The following is a 15,900-nucleotide window of genomic DNA, read 5'->3' on the forward strand; positions in this document are numbered from 1 at the left end:
CAAAACAAAACAAGACTTGATAGATTAGAAATTGCAATGTGAATTTGATAATACTATTATTGTGATTTATAGAGGACGTTGGTGATGAAGGAGAAGAGGAGAAAGAATTCATTTCCTATAACATCAACATAGACATTCATTACGGGGTGAAGTCCAATAGGTAAGTAGTGTGGGTGCCACCGAGACTGTGCCACAGGTCTACTGCACATGAGCACACCTTGAACAAGGTTTCTGCGTCAGTGTAAATGCTGAAACGTTCCAATTCCGTTGCCATACGTGGTACTGGTCTTGTGTTTGAGCTGTTGTTTACTTACTAGGAGTTTCAGATTTCAATCAGATTGTATTCTCTGACTTAGTCATCTCTGCTTTTATCTTGTTTCTTCTTCATTATAAATGAGTAGTGAACACGCCTGTGCACAGGCTGATGGTTTTCAGGATGGCTCTTTCAAGAGCGTATTTATTACCTGTTCCTAGGAAAGGTGTCATTAAAGTTTTAATACATGTTGCCAGATTGTCCACCTTCCAGAAAGTTTATATCAACTTCTGAATCCAGAAGGAACTTTGTGTTCCCATGAGTGAAAACTCATGACTGCATAGCAATGCAAACTTCTTCAGCAATCTCAAGACTGCAGAGGGAGGGGTTGCACTGTATAGTTGTCCTCACTGTAGCCTCAGCATTTAGAGCCTGAAACCAGGGAGCTAATGCTTGGAGCTAGCCTGGTCTACATAGGAGAAAACAAGCAAAGGGTATATATAGACTTGTGTGGATATTATGTGGACGGTGGATAGACTCCTAGATAGGATCTGCCAGTGTTTGCCACACATGGGATGGCGGGCGCATGTGATCGAACACTTCCTGATGAGCGCTGCAGGCATACCTAGGTCAGACTTTCCTTCAGCTTCCCTCCCATCTGACTGCACTCACCACTGGGGAGGTCACATGAGCCTACAGGAATCTCCCCTTCACTTCTGTCCTGTGGGTTCCGGGGTGGAGGGCTGGGGTGGGGTTGAATTTAGGTTGGTTGGCTTGGCATCAGGGGACCTTAACCCCTGAACCATCTCCTTGGCCCTTGTAATATATTTAGGAAAATAGGACATCTAGTTGAAGGGGTGTCTAGAGATGGGGAAGAGGGTTCAGAAACTAAGAAGTGGAGCTGGGAGAAGTGGCTGACCATTCAGTAGGTTTTATTATGGAACTGGCATGGCAGTGCACAGGTCATGTGCACCTTAGATGGGATGGCGTGCAGCTTACAGTTGCTCGAGTGGGTTGGCTTTAAGCCCAGTTGCTACCTTGGTCATAGGGGCATGCTATAACCGTGCCCTGATACTGGATACAGTCATTCTCCCACAGTGGAAAGGACAGTCACAGCTAGAAAAACACCCATTTGGTCTGATTTTTGGTTGGTCTGAGACAGGGTCTCACTCTGTATTGCTAGCTGGCCTGAAACTCACTGAGATGCTCCTGCCTTCTGAACGCTGAGTTAAAGGCATGGACAGCCACACCCAGTTCAGTCTGTCTCAATGTAATTTTAAGCTAAGCACTCAGAAATCGTAATTTGTTTTCAACACAGAACAGTATTGTTAAAACTAACTTAAATGTGACCTGTCTGCTCTGACGCCTCCTTTCGCTCTGCAGCTTGGCGTTCATCAAGCGAGCCCCTGTGATTGATGCAGACAAGCCGGTGTCTTCCCAGCTCCGAGTCCTCACGCTGAGCGAAGACTCGCCCTACGAGACCCTGCACTCCTTCATCAGCAATGCAGTGGCTCCTTTCTTTAAGTCCTACATCAGAGAGTCTGGCAAAGCAGACAGGTAAACCTGCCTTCTCTCTGTGGCTCGGCCCCCGGAGTCACAAAGGTGTCTGTTGATCCTGACAGACCTTAGCTGTGCTTTTGAGGGCCAGTGCTGCTCTGATTTTGAGATGCTCCATCTCTGTAGGGATGGAGATAAGATGGCTCCTTCGGTTGAGAAAAAGATTGCAGAGCTTGAGATGGGGCTCCTTCACCTGCAGCAGAACATTGAGATCCCGGAGATCAGCTTGCCAATCCACCCCATTATCACCAACGTCGCTAAGCAGTGCTACGAGCGTGGAGAAAAGCCCAAAGTTACAGATTTCGGTGATAAGGTTGAAGACCCAACCTTTCTTAACCAGTTACAGTCTGGAGTTAATCGGTGGATCCGAGAAATTCAAAAGGTGAGGGCACTGTAGTTGACAGCCGGTGTGAGGTGGTGGCCCTTTAATGTCTGTGGGAAGCTGCCCCAAGTTGTTCTGTGTGATGGTGTTGTGACAGTAGGAGCCCCTGCCGATTCCAACGATGTCCAGGCAGCACTAGGGTCTGGGCAGAGTAGTAAGTATACCACGAGTTGAGAGAGCACTTGACACAGCCATTTTGCCAAGTTTCAAACCAAACCCTTCACTTGTGTTGGGGAGGGATCAACTTGAGATTTACCAGGTGATGTCATCTTGTTTTCACAGGTGACCAAGCTTGACCGAGATCCAGCATCAGGAACTGCCTTGCAGGAAATCAGCTTTTGGCTAAACTTGGAGCGTGCATTGTACCGCATCCAGGAGAAGCGGGAGAGCCCAGAGGTGCTCCTGACTCTGGACATCTTGAAGCATGGCAAACGTTTCCATGCCACTGTCAGTTTTGACACAGACACAGGTAAAACCAGAGCCAATAGCCAGATGCATAAGTCACTGACCTTCCTTCTAAGGTCTTTGATGATGTAGATGGACTTCAGTAGATGCAGTTTGGGATCAGACCCAGGCCCAGCCTTTTATGTGTCAGACAAGTACTGCACCAGGGGCACACTCTAAACTCCTCCCCCCCCCCCCCCCCCCCCCCCGGAGCTGGGGACCAAACCCAGGGCCTTGCGCTTTCTAGGCAAGCGCTCTACCACTGAGCTAAATCCCCAACCCCTGCTGTGGTACTCAGTTTTAAGTGAGTAAATTTCCAGTAGAGCCCCTCAGGCTATGGTGACCACCTTAAAAAATGTTGATTAAACATTCACCAGCACTGCACACGTTTGATCCTTTTCTTCAAAATTTCTCTGACACTTTTTTATCCTATTTTTTTTCTTTTTTCCTTCTTTTTTTTTTTTTTTTTTTTTTTTTAAGATGGGTTTTTATGTAGTCGTTATGTAGCCCAGGCTGGCCTCAAACTTCCTAGGTAGCCAAAGATGACCTTCAACTCCTGCTCATCCTGTCTGTGCCTCCAAAGCACTAGGATAGCAGTGTACACCACCAGCTTGCTTTGAAGTCTTTCTTTCCTAACACTTTCAAAAATCTTATGTCAAAGGAAGAAATAGGCCAAAAGCCAGTTTTTCCTGTGATTCCATGTTCATAATGACACATTTAAATTTAGCCTTGAGTGAGTGTTCTCAAAGCTGACAACACTGAAGTTTCTCTAAACTTAATTTTTAAAGTAAAATATGTAGACAGTACTAAAAGCAAAATATAAAATGTTAGCCTGTGAAGGAAGCTACTTGGAGATGGCTTGTCACTAAGTTAGGATGCAGGGGAGTTGTTTGGTTGTTTATTTTTAATGGAATACATGTTTTTTGTTTTTGTTTTTTTTTTTTGTTTTTTTTTTTTTTTTTGGTTCTTTTTTTCGGAGCTGGGGACTGAACCCAGGGCCTTGTGCTTCCTAGGCAAGCGCTCTACCACTGAGCTAAATCCCCAACCCCGGAATACATGTTCTTAATGTGCATGTGTGCAGCATGTTGTACATGGTGCCAACTGAGAAGAAGACGATATTGAATTCTCTGGACCTGAAATGTTAGGATGGTTGCAAGCTGCCATGTGGGTGCTGGGAACCAAACCCAGGTCCTCTGCAACCAGCCAGTGCTCTTAGCTGATCCACTTTTCAGCCCAACTCTACTCCTGCATCCCACCACCCAGGCAGGGTTTCCGTGTAGTCCTGGCTCTCCTGGACTTGCATTGTAGGCCAGGCTGGCCTTGAACTCAAAGAACTCCAGCTGTCCCTGCCTCCCATGTGCTGGGATTAAAGGCTTTTATAACACCATACATGGCTTCAACTGTACCCCTAAGAAAACCAAAACTGAGTGCACTAGGGATATTGTTTGTTTGAAATACTGTGAATGATTTTTCTCTAACTAGATACTTCAGCATCGAAGTGAATTTTGTAGTTCAGACAGTTTACTTGGTTACTCATGGAAGCCGTTAACCCTCCTTGTCAATCTAGGTCTTAAGCAGGCGTTGGAAACGGTGAATGACTACAATCCTCTGATGAAAGACTTCCCCCTGAATGACTTGCTGTCTGCCACTGAGCTGGACAAGATAAGGCAGGCACTTGTTGCAATTTTCACACATCTGAGAAAGATCCGAAACACAAAATACCCCATTCAGCGGGCCCTGCGACTTGTGGAGGCAATTTCCAGAGACTTGAGTTCTCAGTTGCTCAAAGTCTTGGGCACGAGGAAGTTGATGCATGTAGCGTATGAAGAGTTTGAAAAGGTAAGTCATGGTCTTTAGAGAGCCACCCTGAGCCGGTAAGATCAGTGTGACTTAGTGACAAGCCGTCTCCCAATTGTACCACAGGTCATGGTGGCTTGCTTCGAAGTCTTCCAGACGTGGGATGATGAGTATGAGAAACTCCAAGTGCTGCTGAGGGACATCGTCAAGAGGAAGAGGGAGGAGAACCTGAAGATGGTGTGGCGCATCAACCCTGCTCACAGGAAGCTGCAGGCCCGCCTGGACCAGATGAGGAAGTTCCGCCGCCAGCACGAGCAGCTGAGAGCTGTCATTGTCAGAGTCCTGCGCCCACAGGTGTCTGCCATACAGGCTCACTCAGTCCTTGCTTTGTTGCTGCTTTTGAACTAATTCTTTGAAAGAGCTGACTGACTACCTTGCATGTAGTGCTTTACCCTTAGTTTCCTCCTGTCACTTGTCACCCTTGATCCTGAGGCTGCCTTATGTCATGAGTATCTGAGTACTCGTGTGCTCCGCACGGGCGTAGCTCAGAGCAGACGCCTGGCCGTTAGCGTGTAGTGCGTGACGTCAACAGAGCCCTGCAGCAGTGCACCACAGTCAGCTGTGGGGGATTACTGTTTATCTCTAAGCCTTAGTAAAACAGTTCGGAGGTTCCTTTCTCCTTTGTGTGCTTTTGGGTGTGTTTTGTTGTGTTTCATTCTGGGGATTGAGTCCAAAGTCCTGTGCCTGCTGCTGAGCTGCACCCTCGTCCTGTGTGGTCTTGCTCTTGTTCTCATTCCCTCTCCCTTCAAAAACATATGCAGTAAAGACAGAAATGTGCAGGGACATCGTTATAGTGTGCTCATGGTTGAATTGTGATGATAAAGTACTGAAGGTTTAAAGTCAGTATTGATGCACGAGAATCCTGTGCTATGTCTATGACAGAAACGTCTTTGCAAATATTTTTTGTTCCAAATCTTTTTTTTTTTTTTTTTTTTTAAGGTCACAGCAGTTGCACAGCAGAACCAAGGAGAGGCACCTGAACCCCAAGACATGAAAGTGGCCGAGGTCCTCTTTGATGCTGCAGATGCCAACGCCATCGAGGAGGTGAACCTGGCCTATGAGAACGTCAAGGAAGTAGATGGGCTGGATGTTTCCAAAGAAGGGACGGAGGCTTGGGAGGCTGCAATGAAGAGATACGATGAGAGGATCGACCGCGTGGAGACCCGCATCACTGCCCGCCTCCGAGATCAGCTCGGCACAGCCAAGAATGCCAATGAGATGTTCAGGATTTTCTCCAGGTTCAACGCACTGTTCGTCCGCCCACACATCCGAGGGGCCATTCGTGAATACCAGACCCAGCTGATCCAGCGTGTAAAAGATGACATTGAGTCTCTGCACGACAAGTTTAAGGTCCAGTACCCACAAAGCCAAGCTTGTAAAATGAGTCATGTCCGCGACTTGCCCCCTGTGTCAGGGTCTATCATCTGGGCTAAACAGATTGACCGACAGCTCACTGCCTACATGAAGCGAGTGGAAGACGTCCTGGGCAAGGGTTGGGAGAACCACGTGGAAGGGCAGAAGCTGAAGCAGGATGGTGACAGCTTTCGAATGAAGCTCAACACCCAGGAAATCTTCGATGACTGGGCGAGGAAGGTTCAGCAACGCAACCTTGGTGTTTCCGGGCGCATCTTCACCATTGAGAGCGCTCGCGTGCGGGGCCGCTCTGGAAACGTCCTCAAGCTAAAGGTGAACTTCCTTCCAGAGATCATAACACTCTCCAAAGAAGTCCGGAACCTCAAGTGGCTTGGCTTCCGCGTGCCACTTGCAATTGTGAACAAGGCTCACCAAGCCAACCAGCTCTACCCATTTGCCATCTCGCTGATTGAAAGCGTCCGCACTTACGAACGTACCTGTGAGAAGGTGGAGGAGCGCAATACCATTTCACTGCTAGTGGCCGGCCTGAAGAAGGAGGTGCAAGCCTTGATCGCAGAAGGCATCGCGTTGGTGTGGGAGTCCTACAAACTCGACCCCTATGTGCAGCGCCTGGCAGAGACGGTTTTCAACTTCCAAGAGAAGGTGAGTTAACTTTATCCTTTAGCATTTATGGGTGATGTAGTCACTAAGTCAGGGAGCACACTAGTTCTTCACAGCAGTTTGTAAGATTGACGCTAAGGCCCCTGGAGCTGCAGGAGGGGAGGAGTTTTCTGGCTGTTGTCTGATGGAGTAGGGCTTTGGGAGTGCTGCCGAGTGACAGACACCCTGAGACACCTAGATGGGGGACATTGGAGGCTGGTAGGCATGTGGTGCAGCTAGAGGGAGAGGTGTTCAGACCTGTAGCAGGCGTGCGTGTTCCCATGGCAGGACAGAGGGAGAAAGATGCTGCTGGGGTTCCCGCCCTCCTCTTCCATGCAGGGGAAGCAGCAGCGTCCTCACTCGAGCAGCTAGGGCTAGCTGTATGGAGGGACTTCTCCACGCTGACCACAGTTCTTAGGAAAGGAAGATGAATAAGCGGCAGAGTAAGTGGATGTTTTCATATGAAGTGCACGCCCCTCTAGGTGGACGACCTCCTGATTATCGAGGAGAAGATAGACCTGGAAGTCCGTTCCTTGGAAACCTGCATGTATGATCACAAGACATTCTCTGAAATCTTGAACAGAGTGCAGAAAGCAGTGGACGACCTCAACCTGCACTCCTACTCCAACCTGCCCATCTGGGTCAACAAGCTGGACATGGAGGTACGCATGGCTGAATTGGCCAGACACTTTGATCTCTCCTGTCCTGTGGCCTGGGTCCTGTTAGGTATGGCCTTTAGTTTGTCTGGGAAGTGTTTTCCCTAGATACTTACTTGACTGGCCCGGTTCCTCCAGAATCCCTCAGCTAAGGTCACAGACCAATGCTGTGATCCCTGACCTATCAGTTCTCAGCTGGGAACAAGCTGTTGGGGTGCAGAGAAGAGTTCCTCCTTTTCCTGGATACTTGACAACTCCCTATTGGTCTTTCCATCCTGTTCATAAGATTTAAGGTTTATTTTGTTTATTTTCCTTTTTGATGGCAATGGTAGTGTGTCATATTGGAATCTAGGGTCTTGCCCTCCAGTCAGCCTTCTCTCACCTGGCCAGAGCCAGGGTAGCTTTTCTTACTCATTTAGAAAGAGCATCTTTTATTACAGAGGGTCCAGATTGAGCTTGGGTGGTCTCCCTTTAAGTTTAAAATGGCATCCACACCAAGGATACGGAGGAAGGAAAGTTATCAACCTGCAGGTGCTGTGGTTCTCCTCAGCACATTCTTAGGGAGTTACATAGCATAGGACACACTGGTGGCAAAGACATGGGAGGTCCTGTCTGTCATGTAGAAGAGCCCTGCCTGGTTCTGGGCAGAGAAGGCTTCCTTACACGTGCTGAAGAAAAATGTCCTCAGCTCCAGGCTGCAGTGTCCCAGCTTCACCATCCCAGCTTCACCTCTAGAGCGACCTCCCCTCAAGTTCCACAAAAGAGCTCGTCAGGAGAGCTTTACAGCTACCGAGAGAGTGACTTCATCTGCTGTGTGGTGGCAGTGTCCTTGTCACTTAGGAGCTGAGGAGACTGGCAGTGCATGAGTCCCAGAGGTGCAGAACGCAGCTCTGATGAGGCTGCAGAAGTCACAGAGTGAGATAGGATTAGAGTTGGACGCTGACTTCGGCACGCGTGCCTCCATCTCATTCTGTTCCCTGTGAGCTGACCTTCAAAAGCAGCCACTCAGTGACCCTGCTTTCTCTGTAGATTGAAAGGATACTGGGTGTCCGCCTGCAAGCTGGCCTTCGAGCTTGGACCCAGGTTCTCCTCGGACAAGCTGAAGATAAAGCAGAGGTAGACATGGACACCGATGCTCCACAAGTTAGTCACAAGCCTGGTGGAGAGCCCAAGATCAAAGTGAGTGTCTCCCTGGGTCTCCTGGGTATAGCAAAACAAGTCCCTCCCCTCTGGGGTTTCTGCAGAAGCTGAAGCAAGAGGATCACAAGTAATGAGATCCTGTCTCAAAAAAGTGCCTGTCAGGGTAAGCCCTGGGGTATAGCTAGGTGTTACAGCACTTGCTTAGAATGCAGGTGGCCCTGACACTGGGGCTGGCACTGGCTACGAGTGCCTGTGAAGAAGTCACCTTACAGTAGAAGAGCCTGACAGACACCATTTTACCAGTTGATGAATGTTAGCTTCGCCGTGGTGTGGGTGGCTTTACGTGTCTGTGACATCTTGTGATGACAAGGGCATTTCACATCTGCCTTTTCTCCAGAAAACTTCTGAGAAATATAGAGGCTCACATAGAAAGCTAGTCTGTGTAGCATCTGGCCAGAGCACAAAATGCCACAGGCTGGAATGGGCTAAGGAGGTTGAGTGCAGGGTTAGGTGGCCCATCCAGTGCAGAGAAGCTGCAGAAGTGTCATGTGCTTTCTTTGCACGTCTTCTGTCAATTCAAAATGATTTCAAGTCAGGAAGCCATAAACACTCAAAAGTCTGCTTAGGAAATGTACCCTGTGCGAACTCTTCCTACCATCACATAGACATGTGATGAACCATTCTGAGACAGGGTTACTCTATATAGCCCTGGCTGTCCTGGGACTCACTCTGTAGACCAGGCTGACTTCAAACTCACAGAGATCTGCATGCCTTTGCTCCCGAATGCTGGAATTAAGGGTGCAAGCCACCACCCACTGCTTCAGAGATATCATTTTTCCAGCCTCAAGCTACTTTTACTGAGCATGTGGATTTCCATGAGTACCTACTGTGCGCTGTGACCTGGGCACCAGGGCACCTGGAGCAGATAAACTGATGCCTGCTCCCAGCCTCTGGTGATCTTAGAGGACAAATATAAAATCACTCGGGAGTGCATCTGATAGTGACAGACTTCGTGGTTCTACCTAGAGAGGCCATAATTCAGACAAAGAAGGTTTTAAAGAATCCAAACCAATTTATTGAAATATGTTACTGAGTAAAAACAAACCCTTCCTTTTACAGAACGTTGTTCATGAGCTAAGAATAACAAATCAGGTAATCTATTTGAATCCACCCATCGAAGAGTGCAGGTACAAGCTATACCAGGAGATGTTTGCTTGGAAGATGATTGTGCTGTCCCTGCCCAGGATCCAGAGTCAGAGGTACCAGGTAAGCTTCCGGGGGCTCCAAGCGTGTGCCCTCTGACCAGGTCTTATTGGGGACTCCGATGCCACTTCACAGGATGAGTCGGTTAATAAGCCCCACACATGTCTCTCTATGCTCAAGGTTCCTGGGTCGCACATCCTGAGAGAGAGCTTGGCAGTCGCAGCTTCCCTCATCTCTTAAAAGTTTCCCATATAAGCTTCTTTGTCTTTTCAAACAGGGTCTCTTGATGTAGCCCTTGCTCTCTTGGAACTCACTGTGTAGACCAAGTTTGTCTCAAACTTACAGAGATTCTCTTGCCTCTGCCTTCTGAGCACTGGTATTAAAGCTGTCTGTCACTGTGCCTAGCCTGTGAACCTCAATCATCTCAGTTCCTCCTCCAGTGTGGTGTTTGGTTTTGGATTATAGGGTCTCGCTGTATGGCCCCCAATGACCTCCAGCCTCCTGAACACTGGGGTGGCCACTGCAGCCCCTACTTTCAGAGCTATTTTCAAGCACCCACAGAAGTGGGAATCGTGAGCTCTCGCCTGCAGCCCTGTTTATCAGCACGTAGCTGTTCTTAATTTGTGGATCCCCACTGACAAGTTTAAGGCAAATCTTAGATTCTTTTTTTTTTTTTTTTTCTTTTCTTTTTTTCGGAGCTGGGGACCGAACCCAGGGCCTTGCGCTTGCTAGGCAAGAGCTCTACCACTGAGCTAAATCCCCAACCCCCAGGACAGTAGTTTTTTTTTTCAAATCTTAGATTCTAATCTTCCTGGTACCCTTCTAGAGTCAACGGAAAACCTGAAAGACCATTTACTCCATAATGTTGGCTGGTGTCACTTTAAAGTAGGATTGGTGACTTTCAAATAGATTCCACAGCACTCTTATGCAGACTGCTCTAGAATTCTGTAATTCTACTGGAAACAAGTCCTTTAAAATTAAAAAATAAATTTATTTTTGTTTTACATGTATGAATGTTTGTCTGAATGTATATCTGTTTATCAGGTGTGAGCCTATTTCTCTGTAGGACAGAAGAAATAGTTGGATTCCATAGGGTGCTGGGAACGGAACCCAGATCCTCTGGAACAGCAGCCAGTGCTCAGGACCACTGGGCCATCTCTGCAGCTCCAAAACACACCTTTTATTCCTTGTGACTTTGAACATAAATGTCACTTTGAAGGGTTTGTTTGCTGTTGTTGTTTTATTTGTGGTGTGTTTGTGGGCACACGCTCCCTTTCATATATCACAGTGAGAAAGTGGAGCTCACAGCACACCCTGCAGGTTAGGTACCTATCTCTTTTCACTTTGTAAGTTCATTCAGGGAATTGAACTCACGACCTCAGGCATGGCAGTGAATGCCTGCTGAGCCATCTCCTGGTCCTGTGGTATGTTTGCCTGGATAATCATAACCAGTCTGAATTTTGGTTTCTGTCCCAGGCATCTACATGGCCTTTGGGATCCTCTCTGTCTAGTTCTGTGTATGAGGTGTGCGTTGTCTTGCTCCTCTCCACTCTGGACGGATGATAGCTGCCCTGTGGGTGGACACCGGCACTGCTGGCCCAGCTCTGGCTGCTGCTCCCTATCCCTTCTGTCCCACAGCCAGGACTTGGTCTGCGCTGCTCCCGTGGGTGGTCTCCTCTCCTGCTCCTCTCATTCTTTTTTCCACCCAACCCAGAACTCATGTGTCACCCTGGTTTCTGTCATCGCTGTCTTTAAAGCTCATCCTGGTCTGCTTTTAAAACAAAATCCAAACATCTGATTTACCAAATGAAGACTCAGAAGCCAGATGCTGTGGTGAAACCCTGCTAACTCGGAGAGGCAGAGAAAGCACCCAGCTGACCTTCCTGTCCACTGACACCCCAGAAGGAAGAAGCTCTGTCTTTTTGTCTCTTTGTCTCAACTCCTTACCTTCACTCCCTATCGACTGGTCGCTTGCTCTGCCTCCTGATCTGTGGTTGGCTGTATTTAATCCTGTTTACAGAGAGCTCTGGATAAACGCTGTGTGCCAGGGCTGAACCACACCACAGCAAAGCTTCTCCAGCTCACAACCTCGGAGTTGACAATGTGATCAGTTTGCAGTGTTGACTGCCTTACCACAGTCACTATTCCCACCCTTTCCTAGGAGTTAGCATTGTCTTGGCTACTAATGTTGCCCCTACTGCTCTCTCTGCTCTCTCAAGTCAGTCTTCATTGCGGGATAATTGCCTTTGCTCCTCTGTGGGCTCTAAAAGCCTGCCCTCCCTCGCAGGAAAGCTGTAGTCCTGCTGCTTGTTGGGCCTGTTGCTACCTTTCTGACCCTAATCCCTGCTCCCCTCCTGGCTCCGCTCAGGCCTCACTGCACTCTTGCTGGCCCTCAGCCCCAGAGACTGGTTTTGCTCCCTGGGATTTTGCATGAGGCGTTCTCTGCTCACAGTTCCCGAGAACAGATATGCCTTCCACCCTTGCCGATCTCTGTTCACTACCACCTTCTGATAAAGCCTTTCCTGGTTTTCTGTTGGAGGGACAACCAGCAATGGGTGTGCAACTCAGTGGTAGAGAGCTTACCCAGCATGCCCAAGGCCCCTTGGTTCAATCCCTCTACTATAAAAGTTTAAATAGAATGCAGCCCTTCCCTGTCCCATCCTTGCCCCCCCACCCCCATTCTACGTAGACTTCCAGCCCATATGACAGCCTGTATGTTCGTGTCCTTCCTCTCTTAGAGTGGGACTTCAGGTGGGTGGGAGTGCCTGTTCACCGTGCTTGAGGCCTAGCAGGTGAACCGAGGGTTCTGGGTGCTCTTCAGCTTCGCTTACCTTGTGCCATTAGTGACTCCACATTTTCCAGTTTACGGTTACTCTCGAGTTCCCTTTATTGGTTAAATGAGTTAAATATAATCAGGTCTCTTTTTATTTATGGCTAAGGAAAATTCATCTTATCTCTTCATGCTTTTGATGGTGACTTTTTTAAGTCATTTCAGTAAAAGGTGACTGAGATTGGCACTGTATGCACTGTTGGTCAGTAACGTCTAGCTCTCGTTGGTCAGGTGGGAGTGCATTATGAGTTGACCGAGGAAGAGAAGTTCTATCGGAATGCCTTGACACGCATGCCTGACGGCCCTGTCGCACTGGAAGAGTCCTACTCGGCGGTCATGGGCATTGTGACTGAAGTCGAGCAGTATGTTAAGGTAAGACACTCTTGGTTCCATCCAGTGCCATGGCTACACTGTCCTAGACATGCAAGAGCGTGAGAGCGCAGGGCTGGGGTGTGTCTCAGCCGCCATGGTTGATGCCCGCACCACCAAAGGAGGAAAAAGAAAAGCTAGGAAGCTAAGAGGTCCTGATAGATAGTAAGGCTCAGTGGGCAGGGTTTGCTTTATTTACTTATATATTTACCTGTTTATCCACCTTCTGTTTGGTTTTTCATGCTGAGACAAGGGCTTATTCCTTATTCCAGCCCTGCCTGGCTGGAGTTACTTGCTTTGTAATCCAAACTGACCAGAACCTAGAATTCTTTTGTCTCCTGAGAACTAGGATTACACGTGTGTGTCACCACACCTGACTGAGTCTTACTATGTTGCTTTGGCTGGCCTGGAACTTTGTAAACCAGATTTGCTTTGAGCTCACGGGGATCACCTGTGTCTGCCTCACAGGATTAAGGCGTGTTCACCACAGCAGCAGCACTCGTTTATCATAAGTCAAGAGTGAAGAGTAGGTAAAGCTGTGTTGTCTAACTGTGGTTTTCAAGGAAAGTAAAGTTTTCCTTTTTGCTGTATAAATTCCAAGACTTTGAAGTGAGGTTCTCTAGCGGGGTGAAGACATGGCTTTGGACTGCTGGCATCCTGGGCACTGGCATAGTAATAGTCTGCAGAACTGCAAACCGGAGCTGAGCTCTGTGTCTTGTTTGCAGGTTTGGCTTCAGTACCAGTGTCTGTGGGACATGCAGGCAGAGAACATTTACAACAGGCTGGGGGAGGACCTCAGCAAGTGGCAAGCGCTCCTGGTGCAGATCAGGAGAGCCCGAGGGACCTTCGACAATGCCGAGACCAAGAAGGAGTTTGGACCAGTGGTGATAGATTACGGCAAGGTGAGCTCGGCCTGTCTCGGCACCAGGCAGTGCTAAGAGCAGTACTGGTGTTGGGCTCTGGGTGGAGCCTGAACACTCCAGGAAAGAACTGATGGCATGCTGTCCGCTTCCCTGCAGGTCCAGTCCAAGGTGAACTTGAAGTATGACTCCTGGCATAAGGAGGTTCTCAGCAAATTTGGGCAGATGCTGGGCTCAAACATGACAGAATTCCATTCCCAGATCTCAAAGGTGAGAAGGCTGGCATGTTGCCCAGGAACTGGAGGCTGCAGGGTGAGCCTGGCACCGTGATCAATCAACCTTCTCTCCCACAGTCTCGCCAAGAGCTGGAGCAGCACTCCGTTGACACAGCCAGCACCTCTGACGCGGTGACCTTCATCACCTATGTGCAGTCTCTGAAACGGAAGATCAAGCAGTTCGAGAAGCAAGTTGAAGTGAGTTCTCACGTGGGCCTCCTGACGAAGCTGTTAATGTCTTGTGCTCTGATGGAACACTGAGGGACTCAACACCTTAGGAATGTTTCTTACAGTGCAGTCATCAGCTGCCACTGTGTGCCATTAGAGTGCACCATGAATCCTGCTGTGGTGGCAACATGTCTGACCCCAGCACCTGGGAGGCTTAGGCAGGGGAACTGTTATTTGAGGCCAGATTGGTTTTCACAGAAGAGGCTGGTGGGAAGCAGACATACATGACTGAGTGGGTAAAGGTTCCTGCTGTCAAGCCCGATGACCTGAGTCTTCCCCAGAACCATGTGATAAAGGAGAGAGCCGACTTCTGTTGTCCTCTGCCTTCCACACACATGCCACACACACACACACACACACACACACACACACTAAGTAACCGTGGCATCATGGGAGTCTAGGAGTCTGCACCTTAAAAGCTCTGGTGTGATGTTAAGCAGAGTTATGTTTGTCTGAGAATCACTGTCTCTTTAAATCTGTTACTGTTTCAAGCGCTTAGATTTGCGTGTTCTGTTGTGATCTAGGATAAAGAGATGAAGCACAGCGCAGGGCGTTCTCTACGCCCAGCTGGTGCAGCTGGAGAAACCGCCAGTGCAGTAATCTGGAGGTAGACGATTGTAGAGTAGCAGGTCCTTTGATCTGTGTTCTTCAGGCGCAGGGGTCTTACTTCTTGTTGAGTGTCGGCAGTAGTTTCTTCTATTGTTGTAGAAAAAAAATTATCTTTTTAACCTTCAAAGCTCTACCGCAATGGTCAGCGTCTGCTGGAAAAACAAAGGTTCCAGTTCCCACCTTCTTGGCTTTACATTGACAACATCGAGGGTGAGTGGGGGGCCTTCAATGACATCATGCGTCGGAAGGACTCTGCCATTCAGCAACAGGTTGCAAACCTGCAAATGAAGATCGTGCAGGAGGACCGAGCTGTGGAAAGCCGGACTACCGATCTGTTGACAGACTGGGAGAAGACCAAACCTGTCACAGTGAGTTTCACTAAGCTTGCCAGACACAGGAGGCCATGCTGAGCCACAGCTATTCAACACTAAAGAGTATTTGCCCACCCTCCAGTAACTAAAAGGCTGTGCTAGCAGCCAGACGGTTAGGCTAAGGCAGAAGGGTCACTTGAGTATGTGAGCTTGTGAGCTTAAGGCAACATAGCAAGGTACTGTCCAAATAACAGTGAGGAGCTGGAAATAGAGTCAGTCAGAACCTTACCCAGTGCGTGGATGCCCTGATAGTTATAGATAGATAATAAGTGTGAAAGCTGTGGGGCCCTTTATTTACCCAGAGTGATAAAGTAGGAGGTGGTTTTAAATGTTTGTTTGTTTGTTTATGTCTGTCTACCATGTGCATGCATGCTGTGTCTTTGGAGGCTAGAAGAGGGTGTCTGCCAGGTCCCCTGGAACTAGAGCCAGACAGTTGTGAACTGACACTCTGGTACTAAGACTTGAGAACTACAGCGCTACCCCTCCAGTCCCCAGGAGGTGTTTTTACGTGAATACAACTTAGCTTTCCTCAGAGTTGGAGTGACAGGTCAGAGGTTCGGCGCACTGGCTGCATTCAGTTCCCAGCTCACATGGCAGCTCCCTGCTGTTTAACTCCAGTTCTAGGACTCATGCCCCCTCATGTAGATATACATGTAGGCAAAACACCAATTCCTGTGAAATGAGGATAATAAAAAATAGTTGTATTGTTTTTAAGGTGTTCTTGGACATGCTCAGGTTTAGAATTTGATTTCCCTAAGTACAACTCATGCTTACCAAGGCAGCTGATAGCCAGGCTGCCAGGCGTGGCCTCCACTTTGTCACTGTTTCTCCAGTGCCTCTGAGCCCCAGAGTT

The 15,900-nt window shown here is 48.4% G+C and overlaps 1 protein-coding gene across 1 annotated transcript in view; it reads left to right on the forward strand.

Annotated features, from left to right (window-relative positions):
• Dync1h1 (dynein cytoplasmic 1 heavy chain 1) overlaps positions 1-15,900 on the forward strand; it is a 65,730-nt gene that overhangs the window by 9,892 nt on the left and 39,938 nt on the right. The window contains 15 exon segments of the mRNA NM_019226.3: positions 73-160; positions 1,637-1,810; positions 1,937-2,192; positions 2,475-2,661; positions 4,204-4,475; positions 4,560-4,787; positions 5,433-6,509; positions 6,989-7,168; positions 8,192-8,341; positions 9,422-9,568; positions 12,567-12,707; positions 13,430-13,606; positions 13,724-13,834; positions 13,918-14,037; positions 14,805-15,044. Of these exon segments, the coding sequence (NP_062099.3) occupies positions 73-160; positions 1,637-1,810; positions 1,937-2,192; positions 2,475-2,661; positions 4,204-4,475; positions 4,560-4,787; positions 5,433-6,509; positions 6,989-7,168; positions 8,192-8,341; positions 9,422-9,568; positions 12,567-12,707; positions 13,430-13,606; positions 13,724-13,834; positions 13,918-14,037; positions 14,805-15,044 (3,548 nt within the window).

Source organism: Rattus norvegicus, chromosome 6, assembly GCF_021556685.1.
Source record: "Rattus norvegicus strain SHRSP/BbbUtx chromosome 6, alternate assembly SHRSP_T2T, whole genome shotgun sequence".
Classification (NCBI taxonomy): Eukaryota; Metazoa; Chordata; class Mammalia; order Rodentia; family Muridae; genus Rattus; species Rattus norvegicus.